Source organism: Nerophis ophidion, linkage group LG05, assembly GCF_033978795.1.
Source record: "Nerophis ophidion isolate RoL-2023_Sa linkage group LG05, RoL_Noph_v1.0, whole genome shotgun sequence".
Lineage (NCBI taxonomy): Eukaryota > Metazoa > Chordata > Actinopteri > Syngnathiformes > Syngnathidae > Nerophis > Nerophis ophidion.
Window position 1 is genome coordinate 46,662,278 of NC_084615.1, and position 20,000 is coordinate 46,682,277.

General features: G+C 42.8%; 2 protein-coding genes across 4 annotated transcripts in view; both read right to left on the reverse strand.

Annotated features, from left to right (window-relative positions):
• LOC133553192 (serine/threonine-protein kinase D3-like) overlaps positions 1-16,078 on the reverse strand; it is a 52,268-nt gene extending 36,190 nt beyond the window's left edge. The window contains exons 1-5 of the mRNA XM_061901117.1: positions 15,897-16,078; positions 14,728-15,223; positions 4,651-4,789; positions 1,424-1,555; positions 990-1,147 (exon numbers count right to left, since the gene is read on the reverse strand). Of these exons, the coding sequence (XP_061757101.1) occupies positions 990-1,147; positions 1,424-1,555; positions 4,651-4,789; positions 14,728-15,027 (729 nt within the window). The 5' untranslated portion in view covers positions 15,028-15,223; positions 15,897-16,078. The remainder of the gene's footprint in view (positions 1-989; positions 1,148-1,423; positions 1,556-4,650; positions 4,790-14,727; positions 15,224-15,896) is intronic.
• A 423-nt stretch (positions 16,079-16,501) lies between these two features.
• cnksr3 (cnksr family member 3) overlaps positions 16,502-20,000 on the reverse strand; it is a 30,971-nt gene continuing 27,472 nt past the window's right edge. For 2 of the 3 annotated variants that reach the window (XM_061901122.1, XM_061901124.1), the window contains 6 exons: positions 19,962-20,000; positions 19,738-19,887; positions 17,934-18,049; positions 17,705-17,859; positions 17,527-17,613; positions 16,502-17,132 (listed from right to left, as the gene is read on the reverse strand). The exon at positions 19,962-20,000 is cut by the window's right edge and continues 30 nt beyond it. In XM_061901122.1, the coding sequence (XP_061757106.1) occupies positions 16,837-17,132; positions 17,527-17,613; positions 17,705-17,859; positions 17,934-18,049; positions 19,738-19,887; positions 19,962-20,000 (843 nt within the window). In that variant the 3' untranslated portion in view covers positions 16,502-16,836. The remainder of the gene's footprint in view (positions 17,133-17,526; positions 17,614-17,704; positions 17,860-17,933; positions 18,050-19,737; positions 19,888-19,961) is intronic. The other variant, XM_061901123.1, reaches the window with a different exon arrangement.

Here is a 20,000-nt window from a genome sequence, read left to right on the forward strand (position 1 = left end):
TATATATATATATATATATATGTATATATATATATATATATATATATATATTGGATTATCCAGAGAATAGTGCTCGATACCGTGGTAGAGTGCAATATGTATGTGTGGGAAAAATCACACGACTACTTCATCTCTACAGAACTGTTTCATGAGGGGTTCCCTCAATCATCAGGAGATTTTTTTTTTTTTCCCTCAATCATCTCATATATATATATATATATATATATATATATATATATATATATATATATAAAATAACATGTTTTGAATATGACACATTTACAAAAAAATTGTGTAATAAATGCATTTTTTCTTGTGTCCAGTCTCTGTCTAATAATAAAGTAAATATTAAAATGTAAAGCAGCTATAGTCAATCAAATGCATAATATACTAACCCTGTCACTGACCAAGAAAACATACAGTACAGTAAGTACATTATAGTAATTACATGTGATGTGACACAAACAAGGAGGGAAAGAGTGCATTCAGCAGAATTGGACCAATCAGATGGTTCCCCTCCACAGAACAAAGAGAGTTCTTGTCTTTCAAGCTGGTGCTGGACAGGAAGCATGTGACCTTGTATGGTAATTGGTCATCTTAGTGCTAAATCATCACAAACGTGTTTTTGCACGCTCTTATGGACCCGCCACACAACATGCTATTGAAACTAACTAAACAACGCAGAGCCTGTCAACAAACCCAAATGACCCTTTAATGATGCAGCGACTGGGTGTGTGTGTGTTTGTGTGTGTATGTGCGTGTCTGTGCGTGTGTTTGTGGATGTGTAAGCGTGTGTGTGTGTGCGTACGTGTGTGTGGACGTGTAAGTGTGCGTGTTTGTGCAACAGGATGGAAAATCCAGTGCTTTGCCTGCAGCTATCAGCTTCTGTGTGTGAGTGTGTGTGTTGTGTGTGTGCCATGGTTACACAACGTGGTGTATTCAGTCACACATGAACAGGTCTCAGTACAAGCGCACGTAACGTACGCTACCTCATCCTGATTCGTGGATGGCAGCTCCATGGAAGGCGGGCGGACGATGGGTGTGGGAGCGCCCGGCAGGGAGACGTTTGAGGCTCGTCTCTTCTTCACGCCGCTGCAGTTGTTTGGGATCTTGAACGCACAACGCTTGTGGTAGTTTAGACCGCAGCCTGTACACAAAGACACACACTCAAAGTCTGGACTACTAGTTGCGGTCCAAGTCTCGCTCAGTTCTAACTTTAATCCGTGCACTTAACTCAGAATGTTAAAAAAGTATGTTAAAAGGCAATACTGTCAACACACTTCAAATGTTGACTGTGCAGTGAAGTACACTTAGCTCTTCTGTAGTACACAGTCCGTCATTTTTCTACATAAACTTCTTACAGTGTAGTGCAAACACCCACGTAATTGCCTCAGCATGCAAAAGTGAAAGGTCATGCCCGTACCTTCACATTTGAGGCCCTGGCGGACGAGCCCCCACAGCATCTCGCCACAGTCGTCGCAGAAAGCGGGCGCTTTGTAGGAGTGCACATAAAGCGCGTGAGGGCGGATTTGGAAGTCCTCGGCCGTGACCACAGCTGGAAGCACAAAAGCAAACATTACCTGTTGCTTCCGCTGACCCCGCCCCCCATCATGTTTCAGCCAATTAGGAAGCTCCCCCTCTGACAGTATTTAACAAATTGTCTTTTTTGTGGGTTTGTGTGTCAACTGTTTGTGGCGCTGGAATACACCCAAACACACCACGCCGTCTGCAGCGTCACGCTAGAGAGGAAGCGGTCGCCATGCACAACTCAGGAAGTGACACGAAAAAAATCAAGCATGGCTAGGGGTGTAACGGTACACAAAAATTTCGGTTCGGTAAAGTACCTCGGTTTAGAGGTCACGGTTCGGTTAATTTTCGGTACAGTAAGAAATCAATAAAATATAAGTGTTTTGGTTATTTATTTACCAAATTTGTAAACAATGGCTTTATCCTTTTAACATTGGGAACACTATAATAATTCTGCCCACGTTAATCCACATTAAACTGCCTCAAGTTGTTGCTTTGATTAAATAAAATGAAAAAACCTTTCTTCTACATATAAAAAGTTTAACAAACGGTTTCCATTGAAACTGTTTAATGTCAACTCCATCCATCCATCCATTTTCTACCGCTTATTCCCTTTCGGGGTTGCGGGGGGCGCTGGCGCCTATCTCAGCTACAATCGGGCGGAAGGCGGGGTACACCCTGGACAAGTCGCCACCTCATCGCAGGGCCAACACAGATAGACAGACAACATTCACACTCACATTCACACACTAGGGCCAATTTAGTGTTGCCAATCAACCTATCCCCAGGTGCATGTCAACTCATCATGCTTAATTTATTACAGCATTTGGGAAGCCTGTAGTTGACTTTTATTATGTAAATGTTGTATTTTTAATCAACATGTGATAGCAGGGACCCTGCTATTCAAAACTAGGCTGCTAAATTACTAATGATTCATGTAACTATAGCTGAAAAATAGTACAATTACAATAGGAGAGACTATTCATCCCTAAACACAATGGAGTTCAATGAAGTAACAGACAGACAGGGCTTTGCTGCCCCTAAAACACGCACACGCACGCACGCACACACACACACACACACACACTCACACACACAGAAAAATTAGCTAACGTTACGCTAAAAGCTAATTAGCCTTCATCTCAGGCCTATACTGTGAGCGAGCTGAGCTGCAGTTTAAGTTTCTAGAAGGTCAACGGGCTCATAGTGATGTTTGTAATAGTTGTGACTGGGAAGTGTTTAGTATAATTTGGGTAGAGTGCGCTCCTCCCCTGCTAGACGAATATCTGCTCGACGCTAAAGCATTGACTACATCGTTCTGAAGTCTGAATACGCACTGCTGATTGGCTGTTACATCGCTCTGAATACGCACTGCTGATTGGCTGTTACATCGCTCTGAATACGCACTGCTGATTGGCTTTGTATGTAACCAATCAGATGGTTGTGTGGGCAGGACAATGAGGCAGACACAGAGGCAGAAAGCAGAGCAGCTTGTGAAGACTTCTGCTTCCGAACTTGTTCGGTATGCCCGCGTGCCGAACCGAAACCCCCGTACCGAAACGGTTCGATACAAATACACGTACCGTTACACCCCTAAGCATGGCGCTCAAAAGTGTTTGAGGACTTAATTGTTGTATTTTTTGGGGGGAGTGATCGTATGCCATTATCACGGTTTGGCACTAATTTCGGTTTTAAGGGCACGGTTCATTTTGGGTACTGTAAGGAAACAAAACTGCTTAGCTTTTGGGTAAACAAATACAATTTAAACCAGAATACAAACAGGATACTTTAACCACAAAAGATGTTTCTCATGGTCTGGCTTCTCCTTGGCACTATTGCCTGCCAAACGCTGGACTACTACTTGTTTAGCAAGTACACACCTTATCATTACTACTGGATCGTTACTTATCACTTGTACGTTACTTATCGCTAGAACTACTTGACTGTTACTTATTACTACAAATGGATTGTTACTTTTCACTGTTACATTACCACTACCACTAGACAACAACTTATAACTACTACTTGACCGTTACTCACTACTACTACATTACCACTACTTTTGATTGTTACTTATCACTACTACTAGACCGTTACTTATTACTACTACATTACCACTACTACTACTACTACTAGACTGTAACTTATCACTACGACTAGACCGTTACTTATTACTACTACATTACCACTACTACTAGACCAGGGGTCGGCAACCAGCGGCTCTGGAGCCGCATGCGGCTCTTTAGCGCCGCTCTAGTGGCTCTCTGGAGCTTTTTCAAAATATATGAAAAATGGAAAAAGATGAGGGGAAAAAAAACATATTTTTCGTTTTAATTTGGTTTCTGTAGGAGGACAAACATGACACAAACCTCCATAATTGTTATAAAGCACACTGTTTGTATTAAACATGCTTCACTGATTTAAGTATTTGGCAATCACCGTTTTGTCCTACTAATTTTGGCGGTCTTTGAACTCACCGTGGTTTGTTTACTTGTACAACTTTTTCCGACTTTCTAGGACGTGTTTTATTTTAAGCCACTTCTTTTTCTGCCTCATTTTGTCAACCAAACTTTTAATGTTGTGCGTGAATGCACAAAGGTGAGTTTTGTTGATGTTATTGACTTGTGTGGAATGCTAATCGGGCTTATTTGGTCACTGCATGACTGCAAGTTAATCGATGCTAAAGCATGCTATTTAGGCTAGCTATATGTACACATTGCATCATTATGCCTCATTTGTAGCTATATTTGAGCTCATTTAGTTTCCTTTAAGTCCTCTTAGTTCAATTTATATCTCATGAAAATATCTGTATGTAATATGGCTTTTAAAATTTTGCGGCTCCTGACAGATTTGTTTTTGTATTTTTGGTCCAATATGGCTCTTTCAACATTTTGGGTTGCCGACCCCTGTACTAGACCGTTACTTATTACTACTACATTACCACTACTACTAGACCGTTACTTATCACTACTATATTACCACTACTACCTGACAGTTACATAACACTACTACTTGACTGTTTCTTAACACTACTACCTTACTTATCAGTACTACTACACCATTACTTATAACTGACCGTTAAGCAAGAGTAAAGTAACAGAAAAACAAGAAGAAACTGCTGACCAGAGAGAACAACCTCCACCAGGTCCCCCTCATGAATGTCTTCAGCTAAGGTGACGCGCTGCAGAATGTTGTCTGAGGTGAGGTCGTGGCGGAAGAGCAGGATCTTGTCCTGCATCCCGAAGAATCCACATTCTGGAAACTGAGGAGGGCGAGAAAGCAAGCACACAAAAGATGATCAGGGGAGTCAGTTGGTCGTTCTTACGCTGGTTGACATGAGCATATGCTGTAAACTCACAAATGATCCAAAACCGAGAAGAAAAAAAACACAAATGCAAAATAAAAATGCTAAAAACTCCAAATACACATGAATAAGAGTTGCTGCAAGGTCATTGAAATAAATAGAAGTTAGGAAAGCTAGCTGTCAGCCTTTTGACATTTACAGCATTTTCCCTTTGCATGTGTTTTATGGCGGTTGTGTGTTTGGACACTGCTGCACATTTGCTCCTATTACGGTAAATTATTACATTCTATATCGAGTCAACGTGCAACATACAATATTACGCACATGCACTCCTATGCTGACCATCGTGTTAATGTTACTACAAAGTCACACATTTACTACGCAATCTTTGACCTGACTTTCACCTGCCAGCCAACATCTCTCTTCAGCAGTGTGCTCTTATTTTGATGCACACTCAATCTGCCTTTAATCCCACGTTAACTATGCTAACGCACATGCACACACACACACACACACACACACACACGCACAATATATATACCAGACTATGTAACTGTTGGCTCCACAAACTTGTTTTAGTCACCAGGGCTTACAAGATACTCCAGACCACATCATAACCTTTGACCTCTAAGTGACAGGAGCAGGGATGTCGTCTGAGGTCAGGACATGTTTCGACCGTGTTGGAGCAAAAACACCAACTCATAATCTGTGCTGCTCTCATGCAATTATCATCAGAGACTTTTAGTCTTCATAGAGAACGCTAATCCTCTAAAAGGCCGGGGACACACTAACACACACACACAGACAAACACACGCACGCACGAACACACACACACACACACACACACACACACACACACACAAACACTCACACACATTTGTATGAGTATAGAGTTGGGAAGAGAAGTATTTGATCTCCTGCTGATTTAGTACATTCAAACCTTACAAGAATATGAATAATACATACAGTGTATCATTTTATGGTAGATTTATTTGATGTATCTGACATGAAAACTAAATTGATTGATTGTGTTGAAACTTTTATTTGTTGTGTTTTGTCATTTCTCTGCCTTTTCCTTTTTTTATGGTGTCTGTTTCTTCAGTTAATTAGTCCCCAGCGAGGCACACCTGCAACGAATCCTACCCAGGTGTATTTAAGCTCGTCAACGACAGCTGGGGCCTGCCGGTTATTCTCTCCTGTACGTCCTACGTGCAGGCGCCTGTTTCACCTCGTCAGTCCTGGTACGATGTTTTTCCCTTATCCCTGAAATTCCTCACTTCTTTGTGTTTGCTTCCTAGCCTCCCTGAGGTAAAGAGGATTTTGTGTTGGACTTTTTGTTATGCTCAAGTGGGCCCAGGCTTTTTCCCCTGCCGACCACTGAGTGACCTGTTTGGGTTTGATTATTCATGGTGTGCACAAGTGATGGGTTGATGAGGCGTCATGTGGCGTTTCGACACATTGCAAAACTGTATTGAAACTGTGCCAATACTGTGTCACGAAACACTGATATCTGCTGGACATTAAAAATCCCTACAGGCAACCGACTCAACTGACACTGATTTTATGACGTAGTATATACAATAATTTGGGGAGGAGACCCTGCCCCAAGTGGAGGAGTTCAAGTACCTGGGAGTCTTGTTCACGAGTGGGGGAAGAGTGGATCGTGAGATCGACAGGCGGATTGGTGTGGCGTCTTCAGTAATGCGGACATTGTACCGATCCGTTGTGGTGAAGAAGGAGCTGCGCCGGAAGGCAAAGCTCTCAATTTACCGGTCGATCTACGTTCCTATCCTCACCTACGGTCATGAACTTTGGGTCATGACCGAAAGGATAAGATCACGGGTACAAGCGGCAGAAATGAGATTCCTCCGCCGTGTGGCGGGGCTCTCCCTAAGAGATAGGGTGAGAAGCTCTGTCATCCGGGAGGAACTCAAAGTAAAGCCGCTGCTCCTCCACATCGAGAGGAGCCAGATGAGGTGGTTCGGGCATCTGGTCAGGATGCCACCCGAATGCCTCCCGAGGGAGGTGTTTAGGGCACGTCCAACCGGTAGGAGGCCACGGGGAAGACCCAGGACACGTTGGGAAGACTATGTCTCCCGGCAGGCCTGGGAACGCCTCGGGATCCCCCAGGAAGAGCTAGACGAAGTGGCTGGGGAGAGGGAAGTCTGGGCTTCCCTGCTTAGGCTGCTACCCCCGCGACCCGACCTCGGATAAGCAGAAGAAGATGGATGGATGGATATATACAATAATATAAACAAAGTCATTGTATTTCATTTAGGATTATTTCATATCTTCATTTAAATCAAAATATTGTTTTATCTTTTTTAGATACAGTCAATAAATAATGTGAACATGTATCATAACATGGAAATCTAAGAGAACGTGTTGTGATTGAGGATACTTGTGGACTGAAATTTTTTTTTTTTTTTTACATGCGCTCTGAATAAGCACTGTGATTGATTGAAACTTTTATTAGTAGATTGCACAGTACAGTACATATTCCGTACAATGAACCACTAAAAGGTAACACCCGAATAGGTTTTTCAACTTGTTTAAGTCGGGGTCCACGTTAATCAATTCATGGTAAACACGTAATGAGTAATCCATCGAGCTGGATTTGAACCAGTGCCCTAAGGAACTGAGCATATAACAAGTACAGCCCTCCACTCTACCAACTGAGCTTTCGAAGGGATTAGCCTTTAACGCTTTTTAATGTAACCAAATGGTTGTGTGGGTGGTACAATGCTGGGTGATGATGCAGAAGAAGCAAAGCAGCTTGTTAAAACTTTAGCTTAGAAAAAACCCTGTACCGAAACGGTTCAATACAAATACACGTATTGTTGCAACCCTACAAAGAGATCGAGTAGAAACTTTGAGAGAACAGGATGAAATGACAAGGAAATTAACACAAATACCTTTTTTTCCGATATATGATCAAAATATTCCCACACGGCAGAAATCTTTTTTTTTCCTGAGGCTGCTCCATGATCGACGACGATAAATTACAAATAAACGACAGAAGTGTAGCGATTCTGTTGGCAGCATCTCGTTGACAGATGCACTTCTTTATAAACACAGTTTGGCGCGCAGGTGCCAGTGCGACACAGTTGGCGTATCGGTCACGTGACTTTCTAATAGCGGTACGCGCACCGACACAGGGTTTCGCTCTATGAGCTCGACACATGCGCCAATGCATGGGTGTTGCCGGACCCATTACTAGTGTGCACTTCTGCCCCATCGCTTTTTGTTACACTTTTTGGACTTATTAAATTTTCCTTGTTTTGTAATTCTACCTGGCCTCCCGTCTCTGCATCCTAGGCTCACCCGCACTTGACCAAATCCTAACATTATTACTAGATTGCACAGTTCAGTACATATTCCGTACAAATGACCACTAAATGGTAACACCCGAAAAAGTTTCAACTTGTTTAAGTCGGGGTTCATGTAAATCAATTCATGGTACATAAAGAAATAACATCAAATACAAGTCATGAATTAATTTGTATTTGATTAAAAAATCTTTGCTTTTGATCCCCAACCAATCAGCCCGTTTGTTGTGACCCACAGAGTATTTATGCACAGCAAACACAAATAAGTATCCATCCATCCATCCATCATCTTCCGCTTATCCGAGGTCGGGTTGCGGGGGCAGCAGCCTAAGCAGGGAAGCCCAGACTTCCCTATCTCCAGCCACTTCGTCTAGCTCTTCCCGGGGGATCCCGAGGCGTTCCCAGGCCAGCCGGGAGACATAGTCTTCCCAACGTGTCCTGGGTCTTCCCCGTGGCCTCCTACCAGCTGGACGTGCCCTAAACACCTCCCTAGGGAGGCGTTCGGGTGGCATCCTGACCAGATGCCCGAACCACCTCATCTGGCTCCTCTCGATGTGGAGGAGCAGCGTCTTTACGTTGAGCTCCTCCCGGATGGCAGAGCTTCTCACCCTATCTCTTAGGGAGAGCCCCGCCACCCGGCGGAGGAAACTCATTTCGGCCGCTTGTACCCGTGATCTTATCCTTTCGGTCATGACCCAAAGCTCATGACCATAGGTGAGGATGGGAACGTAGATCGACCGGTAAATTGAGAGCTTTGCCTTCCGGCTCAGCTCCTTCTTCACCACAACGGATCGATACAACGTCCGCATTACTGAAGACGCCGCACCGATCCGCCTGTCGATCTCACGATCCACTCTTCCCCCACTCGTGAACAAGACTCCTAGGTACTTGAACTCCTCCGCTTGGGGCAGGGTCTCCTCCCCAACCCGGAGATGGCACTCCACCCTTTTCCGGGCGAGAACCATGGACTCGGACTTGGAGGTGCTGATTCTCATTCCGGTCGCTTCACACTCGGCTGCGAACCGATCCAGTGAGAGCTGAAGATCCCGGCCAGATGAAGCCATCAGGACCACATCATCTGCAAAAAGCAGAGACCTAATCCCGTGGCCACCAAACCGGATCCCCTCAACGCCTTGGCTGCGCCTAGAAATTCTGTCCATAAAAGTTATGAACAGAATCGGTGACAAAGGACAGCCTTGGCGGAGTCCAACCCTCACTGGAAACGTGTCCGACTTACTGCCAGCAATGCGGACCAAGCTCTGACACTGATCATACAGGGAGCGGACTGCCACAATAAGACAGTCAGGTACCCCATACTCTCTGAGCACTCCCCACAGGACTTCCCGAGGGACACGGTCGAATGCCTTCTCCAAGTCCACAAAGCACATGTAGACTGGTTGGGCAAACTCCCATGCACCCTCAAAAACCCTGCCGAGAGTATAGAGCTGGTCCACAGTTCCACGACCAGGACAAAAACCACACTGTTCCTCCTGAATCCGAGGTTCGACACAAATAAGTAGTGTTCCTTTAAAAAAAAAAAAAAAAAAAGTACTCTAACAATAACTCATTTTCTGAACAAAATACACCTGTCAAAAATTCAAACCTATCCAAGTACACAGCTATAGATACTTCAACTACAATAAACTACAAATACAACTACAAGAAATGACAAATACAATACTAAAAGAACTACAACTACAAAAAACAAGTACCACATCTATAAGAAACTGCTGGTACACTACGACAACAAAATACAAGCACTGAAACTTCAAGTACCCTTTTTATTACAAGTACTACAACCACAAGAAACTACAGGTACACTAATACCAGTACTACAACTAAAGAAACTACAAGTACACTGCTACAAGTATTACAACTACAAGAAAGTACTAGTACGTACAATAATACAAGAAAATACAATACTAAAAGTACAAACCCCGTTTCCATATGAGATTGGAAATTGTGTTGGATATAAATATAAACGGAATATAATGATTTGCAAATCCTTTTCAACCTGTATTTGGTTGAATGCACTACAAAGACAAGATATTTAATGTTCAAACTCAAATTTTTTTTTTGTGCAAATAATTAACTTAGAATTTCACGGCTGCCACATGTGGGAAAGGGCATGTTCACCACTGTGTTACATCACCTTTTCTTTTAACAACACTCAAACATTTGGGAACTGAGGAAACTAATTGTTGAAGCTTTGAAAGTGGAATTCTTTCCCATTCTTGTTTTATGTAGAGCTTCAGTCGTTCAACAGTCCGGGGTCTCCGCTGTCGTATTTTACGCTTCATAATGCGCCACACATTTTCAATGGAAGACAGCTGTGGACTGCAGGCGGCCCAGGAAAGTACCTGCACTCTTTTACTACGAAACCTTGCTCAAAGAAATACTACAAATAGACTAAAATACAAGTACACGACTACAATTACTATTTAAAGTACTCCATGTACTGCAATTACAAGAATCTACACATACACTACTACAAATACTGTAAGTACTACACATATGTACAGGAAACACCTGAGTTCTAAGCTTGATAACAAGTTGTTATGTTATGGATCAAACACTGCCCTCAGCACAAAAAAAATTAATTTAGCACACATTTTGAGGTTTTGTTTTTTTACATTGTGTCGTTAGCTTGTTGCGATAAACCAGGGGTGCCCATTACGTCAATCGCGAGCTACCGGTCGATCGCGGAGGATGTGTTAGTCGATCGCCAGCCAGGCATTTCACTTCACCAAGACGTCACTTTCGTCACTTGATTGACATTCACAACACCTGAGGGTCTTGTGAGATGACATTGGCTGCTGCGAGCTGTAATAGACAGGCAGGCGAGAAACACTTTTTATTTCAACACATTCGCGCCATACCTGCTGTCAAAACTCTAAAGACCGACTGCACAGTTCCCATCTTCACAATAAAAGCGCTTCTGCGCTAACAAAATAAGAGTTTCAGAAAACCGGCGTGCGCAAGCTACGGAGCTAATGGATTTCTTGTAAAGTGTATAAAAACCAGTATGGAAGCTGGACAAATAAGATGCCAAAAACCAACCACTTTCATGTGGTATTGGACAGAAAGGAGGACTTCTGTTCTCCTCCATTTGAAAATGCCGACGTTATCCACACTTCTGTCGGATTGCAATCAATGCAAGTCATACGAATCAGGTAATACTCCAACTTATATTCTTGTCTTCATGAAAGAAAGGACTCTATATGTGTTAAACATTATTGCATTATCATTAAGAACATTTTAATATGTTAACAAAAACGTATGTTTCATAAATAAAAACATATAAATGATATAAATGAATGAGGTAGATCTCCTCGACTTGGTTAATTGAAAAGTAGCTCGCCTGCAGAAAAAGTGTGGGCACGCCTGCGATAAAGTGACCACAAAAGCGATGAAGTTCAAGAAGATCAAATACTTATTTTCCAAAGATGCATGGTGTGCTTTGAGGAAGCGCTGATGTCAGCAGATGTTTCCTGCCGCACTAAACCGGTGTTAACGACTTTGCTATGGCGCCCAATTTGCACAAACACTCGGCCAAGCGGAGATGGCAAAGAGCGCAAACATACAAGGCGGGCGCCGTGTGACGCCACACACAAAAGCCTCCGCGCGTCACGCCGAGCGGGGATACTCAGCCAGGCCGATGGGAAGCGAGAAGATAAACACTCGCCACGTTCCTGGCATCCGCTCGCCTTCACCTCAGCTGGGAAACAACAGGAAGCCTGAGTGGTTGTCAGGAACCATGGAGGGCTACACTTGACCTTTAATCCTTTAGTCAGAGTCCAGGTGACTGCACCACTTGTGTGATTACTGCAACAAAATGCAGCACACATGATGAGGACAAGTACAAAGTGTACATGGTATACTTGTTGCAGTGTACTGTTGCAAGTATTTTATTGGTCAAAGAGATATCTTGTCCTGACCTTCTGCATGCAAAGAGACCTCACACTTCCTGCTTAGATGTGACAGCGCAAACTAACTTCCTCTTTCCCAGCTGATGATCAGCGTGGCGCCAACAAAACGAAAGTGCTGGTTCTGACCCCCACATGCAGGACCCCACTTCTACAAACCCTGTTTCCATATGAGTTGGGAAATTGTGTTAGATGTAAATAAAAACGGAATACAATGATTTGCAAATCCTTTTCAACCCATATTCAGTTGAATGCACCACAGAGACAAGATATTTGATGTTTAAACTCACAAACTTTTTTTTTTTTTTTGCAAATAATTAACTTAGAATTTCATGGCTGCCACACGTGCCAAAGTAGTTGGGAAAGGGCATGTTCACCACTGTGTTACATCACCTTTTCTTTTAACAACACTTAATAAACAGTTGGGAACTTAGGAAACTAATTGTTGAAGCTTTGAAAGTGGAATTTTTTCCCATTCTTGTTTTATGTACAGCTTCAGTCGTTGCAACAGTCCCGGTCTCCACTGTCGTATTTTACGCTTCATAATGCGCCACACATTTTCGAGGGGAGACAGGTGTGGAATGCAGGCGGGCCAGGAAAGTACTCGCACTCTTTTTTTACGAAGCCACGCTTTTGTAACACGTGCTGAATGTGGCTTGGCATTGTCTTGCTGAAATAAGCAGGGGCGTCCATGAAAAAGACGGCACTTAGATGGCAGCATATGCTGTTCCAAAACCTGTATGTACCTTTCAGCATTAATAGTGCCTTCACAGATGTGTAAGTTACCCATGGCTTGGACACTAATGCACCCCCATACCATCACAGATGCTGGCTTTTGAACTTTGCGTCAATAACAGTCTGGATGGTTCGCTTCCTCTTTGGTCCGGATGACACGATGTCAAATATTTCCAAAAACATTTCGAAATCGTGGACTCGACAGACCACAGAACACTTTTCCACTCTGCATCAGTCCATCTTAGATGGATCTCTGGCCCAGAGAAGCCGGCGGCTTTTCTGGATGTTGTTGATAAATGGCTTTCGCTTTGCTTAGTAGAGCTTTAACTTGCACTTAAAGATGTAGCTACAAACTGTATTTAGTTACAGTGGTTTTCTGAAGTGTTCCTGAGCCCATGTGGTGATATCCTTTAGAGATTGATGTCGGTTTTTGATACAGTGCCGTCTAAGGGATCGAAGGTCACGGTCAATCAATGTTGGTTTCCGGCCATGCCGCTTACATGGAGTGATTTCTCCAGATTCTCTGAACCTTTTGATGATATTATGGACCGTAGATGTTGAATTCCCTAAATTTCTTGCAATTGCACTTTGAGAAACGTTGTTCTTAAACTGTTTGACTATTTGCTCACGAAGTTGTGGACAAAGGGGTGTACCTCGCCCCGTCCTTTCTGTTTTTATACCCAATCATAGCACCCACCTGTTCCAAATTAGTCTGCACACCTGTGGGATGTTACAAATAAATGTTTGATGAGCATTCCTCAACTTTATCTGTATTTATTGCCACCTTTCCCAACTTCTTTGTCACGTATTGCTGGCATCAAATTCTAGAGTTAATGATTATTTGCAAAAATAAATGTTTATCAGTTTGAACATCAAATATGTTGTCTTTGTAGCATATTCAACTGAATATGGGTTGAAAATGATTTTCAAATCATTGTATTTCGTTTATATTTACATCTAACACAATTTCCCAACTCATATGGAAACGGGGTTTGTACAAAACGAGCAGTCAAATCCATTCCAAGAGCTGAAAGCATGTGAGCTATCAAAGGAATTGTCCAGTGTTTGTAACATCATGGGTCAGAGGTCAAGTAGACAGCCATTTCTAGGGATTTTGTCTTTCAACAAGGTGAAAGTTGACACAAGATGACGTTTGGAATGTATTTTTATTTGTACCTTTTTATGCTCCTCTCAGCCGGCCTTCGTCGCCACGGAAACCAGCAGGGAGGAACGGAGTGGACGGCCCTCACGTTACCATGGCAACAGCCTTTTATTATGAACAGCACAGTATGTGTAATTATGTTAATATTATTAAATACAATATTGTTTTGTTATATTTACCAGGGCTTCCTCTGAGCCTTCACAATAAAAGTCATTTACAACAACAGATAAAATAATATACATATTTCCTCCTTTGTTCCTTGTTTTTTTTTGTTCTATGGTGTGTTAAAAACATACGGTGAACACACGCACTAGCATACACACAAACACAGAGTTATTAGGACAAAACAGGAAGTAGAATTTAATGATAAAGTTAACTATGTGAACTAAAGATTATCTTTACTTTCATGCTCTTACTATTGCTAACAGGTGCCTGAATGCAACACCAGCTAGTCGAGAAACCAAAAAGATTGAACAACAGGTAGTCACTGTTGTGGCCCCGCACCTTTAAACAGGACAACAAAGTGCAGACCTGGAACCACAGTGGTATGCATACTGCTTCACTGCGAGGAAGTTTGATTGACAGAGCAATATTGGGCGGAGCCTGTTACAATGGTGACCCATGAACATCCTAAGGTGTGTGTAATTATCTGGGTCCTTGAAGGCAGCATCACCATGATTCCATACCGGCTGATTAGCCGTATTAGAACCTGATCCTCAATGCACCCACACATTTTTTTTTACCTTCTGGTCCACGATGGAGCAGACGAGCTCCTTGATGGCCAACAACGTGAAGTCGGCGGGGTCAAGGGTCACAGACTCCCTTGTGAGTCCAATCTGGAGGAGAAAGGAGACACCATGGATGGAAGCTGAGATGGTGGGATTCTGCACCACGTGGCTGCCATTGGACAGCTGACTGTAGAGGGCGGAGGGCGGGCTGGGGGGGCTGGGCGAGGGAGTGGGCGGGGCCGCATGCTGAGGTAGGGCGGGGAGGTTCCACGGTGAGGAAGGTGTCTGTGGCGGTGAGTTGTTTTCAGACGACATGGGGGTCTTTGTGAAGATCACGTCAAAAAGATGCGTCCAGCTTTCCCTCTGTGGAGTTTTGTCACCGCTGGCGTCCTACAAACATCACTTCCTCTTGCCAAGTTTTTGAAAAGATTTAAAAGCCTCGACTCATGATGGATGTGGATGACCATGCAGGCAAAGAAGAGCTGCTCTTTGTCATGTTGGTCTTCAGCTTCTATACACACACAAACACATCACATTACTAAAACTGGTGTGTGTGTGTGTGTGTGTGTGTGTGTGTGTGTGTGTGTGTGTGTGTGTGTGTGTGTGTGTGTGTGTGTGTGTGTGTGTGTGTGTGTGTGTGTCCCTTCAGGGGCACATTTTCATTATAAATATGGTACAAAACAGAACACATAATTATGTAAAGCTACTGAAACTAACTGGTAGCAAAATAATTCATAAGAATGGAAGGAAACAAGATGCTGGAGTTGTCAGACATTTAAGGTTAAAATAAATGTATAATCATGTTAAAAATGGTGTTAAACACTGTTTTTAACACCGTTAACATAAAACACAACATTAACAGTAAATGTATTGTAAGTAATCGATTACTGGATCACTTGTCAATTACACGGGCGTGTCAGTTAGTTATATTGGTTAAGAAAATATCACAGATTGTATGGAAAACATTTAAATTGTGGCGAAAAGATGAGCATCCTTTTTAGACACCGAAAGACTACGGAGGGTCCTTGAACGCCCCACGACAATCATGTTGTTCAACTTTCGCTCCTAAAATGTCTTCATAAAGGCGATTTCAAATACCGAATGTTAACAGATTATATTCAAATGATAGTTATAAGTGTTAATTAAGCATGTTGATGAAAGGAGAAGTTAAAAGACATAATTACCTCACATCACGGCTGCCACGAGACTAACAAAGTTGTGAAGACGAAAACAGAATGACGATAATGCAGAGAAAATAGTTCTGGTTCTGGTTCGGTCACAACCTTTTTGGCAAAGCGGCAGGCTGCTCATGCTCAGTCACTTTGCACAACCGAGTGTGTGTGTGCGAGTGTGTGTGTCCTAACCATAACTCAATGCAAAGAGCGAGCGGAAAGACATCTCACTCTGCTGGAAATTCCGAAGTCGGCGTCAGTGCGCCACTCGCTAAGAAAAACATGAGATCAAAGATCCTTTTGAGTAGACCGAGTATATGTATTATTTTTAGTTTTAACAGCACACATCTCAAATACGTCATTAATGCTCAACGTTTAAATTCAGAAGCAAGTAGGATGGAGTGTTCCCGTAAAGCGGCATTTGACATAAGTGAACGTTTTTTGTATATATTACACGATCTTCGGCTGGTCCACCTCGGGACTAAATTTGACGTAATGGCGCCCTCTAGTGTTTAAAATAAACACGCCACTGCAATTCCAATGTGTCCAAATTCCTCAGTTCAAGTTTCTAGACGTATTAGTGTTCGTTTCCCTCTCAAAGTAAAATACAGTACACATTTAAAAATACAAAAACTTTAATCAAAACACTGAATTATAAAAGTTCAGTAATAATTCTGACAAGCATGCAGTTTTACATCTATAACAAAACATTCAATAGTAGTAATCAACACTTTAAAGTTAAGACAGTGAACACATTACTTGGTCACTTGTGTACATCAATTTAAAATTATTGAAAAACACAAAGCGCTTTCACATTTTGTGTCATTAACACTAAATAGTTTATTGGTAAGTGTCTTTACAGCACTTGTGTGATAAACGAGACAAGTTGTGGTTCGGATGGTCCTCGCAGCTTCATGACCTGTCACTCAAAGCATGCCGTTGAACAGTCAAGTCAGTGGCTGAGCAGCCGTAGACGAGCCAGCCAGCCGCCAAGAATGGACGGCGACTGTTTGCCAACAGGAGGAGAAGCAACCGCGTTGGCTGTGGCGCTCTTCTTGGGTGCCATTTCCTGGTATGGGATGGTGGCGCTTTTGTGCAGGTCGGCGCTGATGAAGCACTGGCTGCCTCTGATGTGGTCCACGCCGCGGACCGCCGGATTCCCTCGGTACGGTAGTGGGAAGCACTGCTCCTCCTCGCTGATGTTGCTGATGCCCTCATTGCTGAGATACTTGTGGAGAAGTTTGGGTCCTGCACCACATCATCACAACTTGAATACACTCTAATAGTTAAGTGATAAGTTAATTATTAATAATAATTATTATTAATAATTCAAATGTATAATTATGAGTGTGAATGTTGTCTGTCTATCTGTGTTGGCCCTTCTATGAGATGGCGACTTGTCTGGGGTGTACCCTGCCTTCCACCCGATTGTAGCGCCACCCCAATGGGAATAAGCGGTAGGAAATGGATGGATGGAATTAATAATTAAGTGTTAAGTGTGCAACTTCGGCCTAAACCCTTTCGGTCTGCAACATTTTCAATTGATGAATGTACAACTGTTTGTTTATTTTGTTGACCACTGACCGAAGAAATAATAAACTAAACTAAAAACTGGCAATGACTAAATATAGCCGGAGTTTACCTTTCCTTCCTGGAGCGCCATGGCGACCAGACAGGTCAGATATACCTGAGAGCACCTCCACCGGCATGGACACAGGTCGAGTTTTACCTATGTGCCCCCCAAACACAGACGACAAGGATTAATGTTTATACATCAGCCCAGAGGTTTCAGTACAAAAAGAAACAGTGAGCGCTCTCACCGCGTGTACGCGTGCCCTCTCTGAGGCGGACCGTCGGCTGGCTCACTTCTGCAGTGCCGCAGGTTGCCCCCCCATTGCCACTGTTAACAGGCGGTTTTGCATCCAAACACGAGTTGGGAGACCTGGGCCTCATCTTCACGGCCTGACTTGGTTCTCTAAGGAAGAAAGTAGAAATGCATCCTGGGTAAATAAAGAGCCAGCAGACGAGGAATATAGCTGAAATACTCACATGGCTGAGTACGGGGCAGCGGGGGGAGGGGGAATGTACAGATCTAAGATGGCTGCCTGGGCATCGCTTGAAGAGAAGTCAGAAGTTTGTGGACGTGTGGAGAAACTTGCTGCTGCCTGACAGGACACAACACTTGGTAAGTTAGTAACATGATGTCAGTTCAATCTTTTCACAGTGGAAACGAAAGTGATGTAATCAAAAGCATGTGTATTATACAATTATTGAAAATATACAGTTGTGGTCAAAAGTTTACATACACATATAAAGAACATACATAATGTCATGGCTGTCTTGAGTTTCCAATAATTTCTACAACTCTTGTTTGTTTGTTTTTTTATATAAAGTTTGGAGCACATACTTGTTGGTCACAAAAAACATTCATGAAGTTTGGTTCTTTTATGAATATATTATGAGTCTACTGAAAATGTGACGAAACCTGCTGGGTCAAAAGTATACATACAGCAATGTTTATATTTGGTTACATGTCCCTTGGCAAGTTTCCCTGCAAAAAGGCGATTTTGGTGGCCATCCACAAGCTTCTGACAACATTTTTGACCACTCCTCTTGACAAAATTGGTGCAGTTAAGCTTAATGTATTAGTTTTCTGACATGGACTTGTTTTTTCAGCATTGTCCACACATTTAAGTCAGGACTTTGGGAGGGCCATTTTAAAACCTTAATTCTAGCCTGATTTAGCCATTCCTTTACCACTTTTGACGTGTCATTGTCCTGTTAGAACTGCGCCCAAGACCCCAACCTCTGGGGTGATGATTTTAGGTTGTCCTGAAGAATTTGGAGATAATCCCCCTTTTTCACTGTCCCATTTACTCTCTATAAAGCACCAGTTCCATTTGGCAGAAAAACAGATTGAGAGCATATATTACCACCTCCATGCTTGACGGTAGGTGTGGTGTTCCTGGGATTAAATGCCTCACCTTTTCTCCTCTAAACATATTGCTGCGTATTGTGGCCAAACAGCTCAATTTTTGTTTCATCTGACATCACGGACAAAGACCGTCTGGAGGAAAGTTCTGTGGTCCGATGAAACAAAAATTGAGCTGTTTGGCCACATTTTTTTACACTTTTTTTGGGGTGTGAAACAATTTTTATGGTATTTCAATAAAATTTCAATTTAATTTGAGGCATGTTCTAGATTCAAATGAAATGGGAAATAAACTGCTCAATAATACATTTTTGAACAAAAATCTGAAATATATAACAAAAATGTGCAAACATAACTTCTTGCCACCATTTCCTCTCAGGATGGAAACCAATTTGTCTGCTTTGCATTAATGCTGCACGCCACATAGGATGGCAATAGAGTGGAGGGAAATTTGCTGTTACATGTTATCAGTGACAGAACAGGAAGGTGCTTGGATAGGTTACTTCATATCAAGCACCCTGTCATTCATTCATTGACATTTTACATGCATCTATTAATTAAAAACAGGGCCCCTAGGGATCTCGGGGCCCTACACACAGCGCATGATCTACGTATACTAGGGGTGGATATGGATAGATAACAACTAGTTAAGTTGTAGTTGAGCCATCGATGATTGTCGGCAGAGATTGAAAGAGGTCAGTATGAATATGTAACAAATTTTGGAAGCCAACCTTTGGCAGGCCGAGCGAAATTACTTGAAGGGCCCCACTTTGGGCACCCCTGCAAGATATTATATATTTTATTTTTTATGTCAGGTATCAATCACTAAATTATACATCAACATCTTTGTATTGATATTCAAATGTGTTTGCATCGCTATTTCTGGTTGTCTGGAACACACTAATTAGATCTACAGCGCACCTGAACGAGGCGGGGTCTCCAGCATAGGTTCCTGAGTGGAGCGGGAGCAAAGCCACCAGCCATTCCAGATGGCCTCTTCTTCAGCAACAAAACAACACTACCTGACTCCGCCCGGAACTTAGCCGCCAGGTTCTTCAGCTGCCAGCCCACCTGGACCAATCCCAGGACAGAGTAATGCTTGAACCTCCAACAGGAGTCGTCATCTTGTGGTCCAAATGACTTACCACTGTCTGCTGATTGATCTGGACCACCTCGTCCCCGGC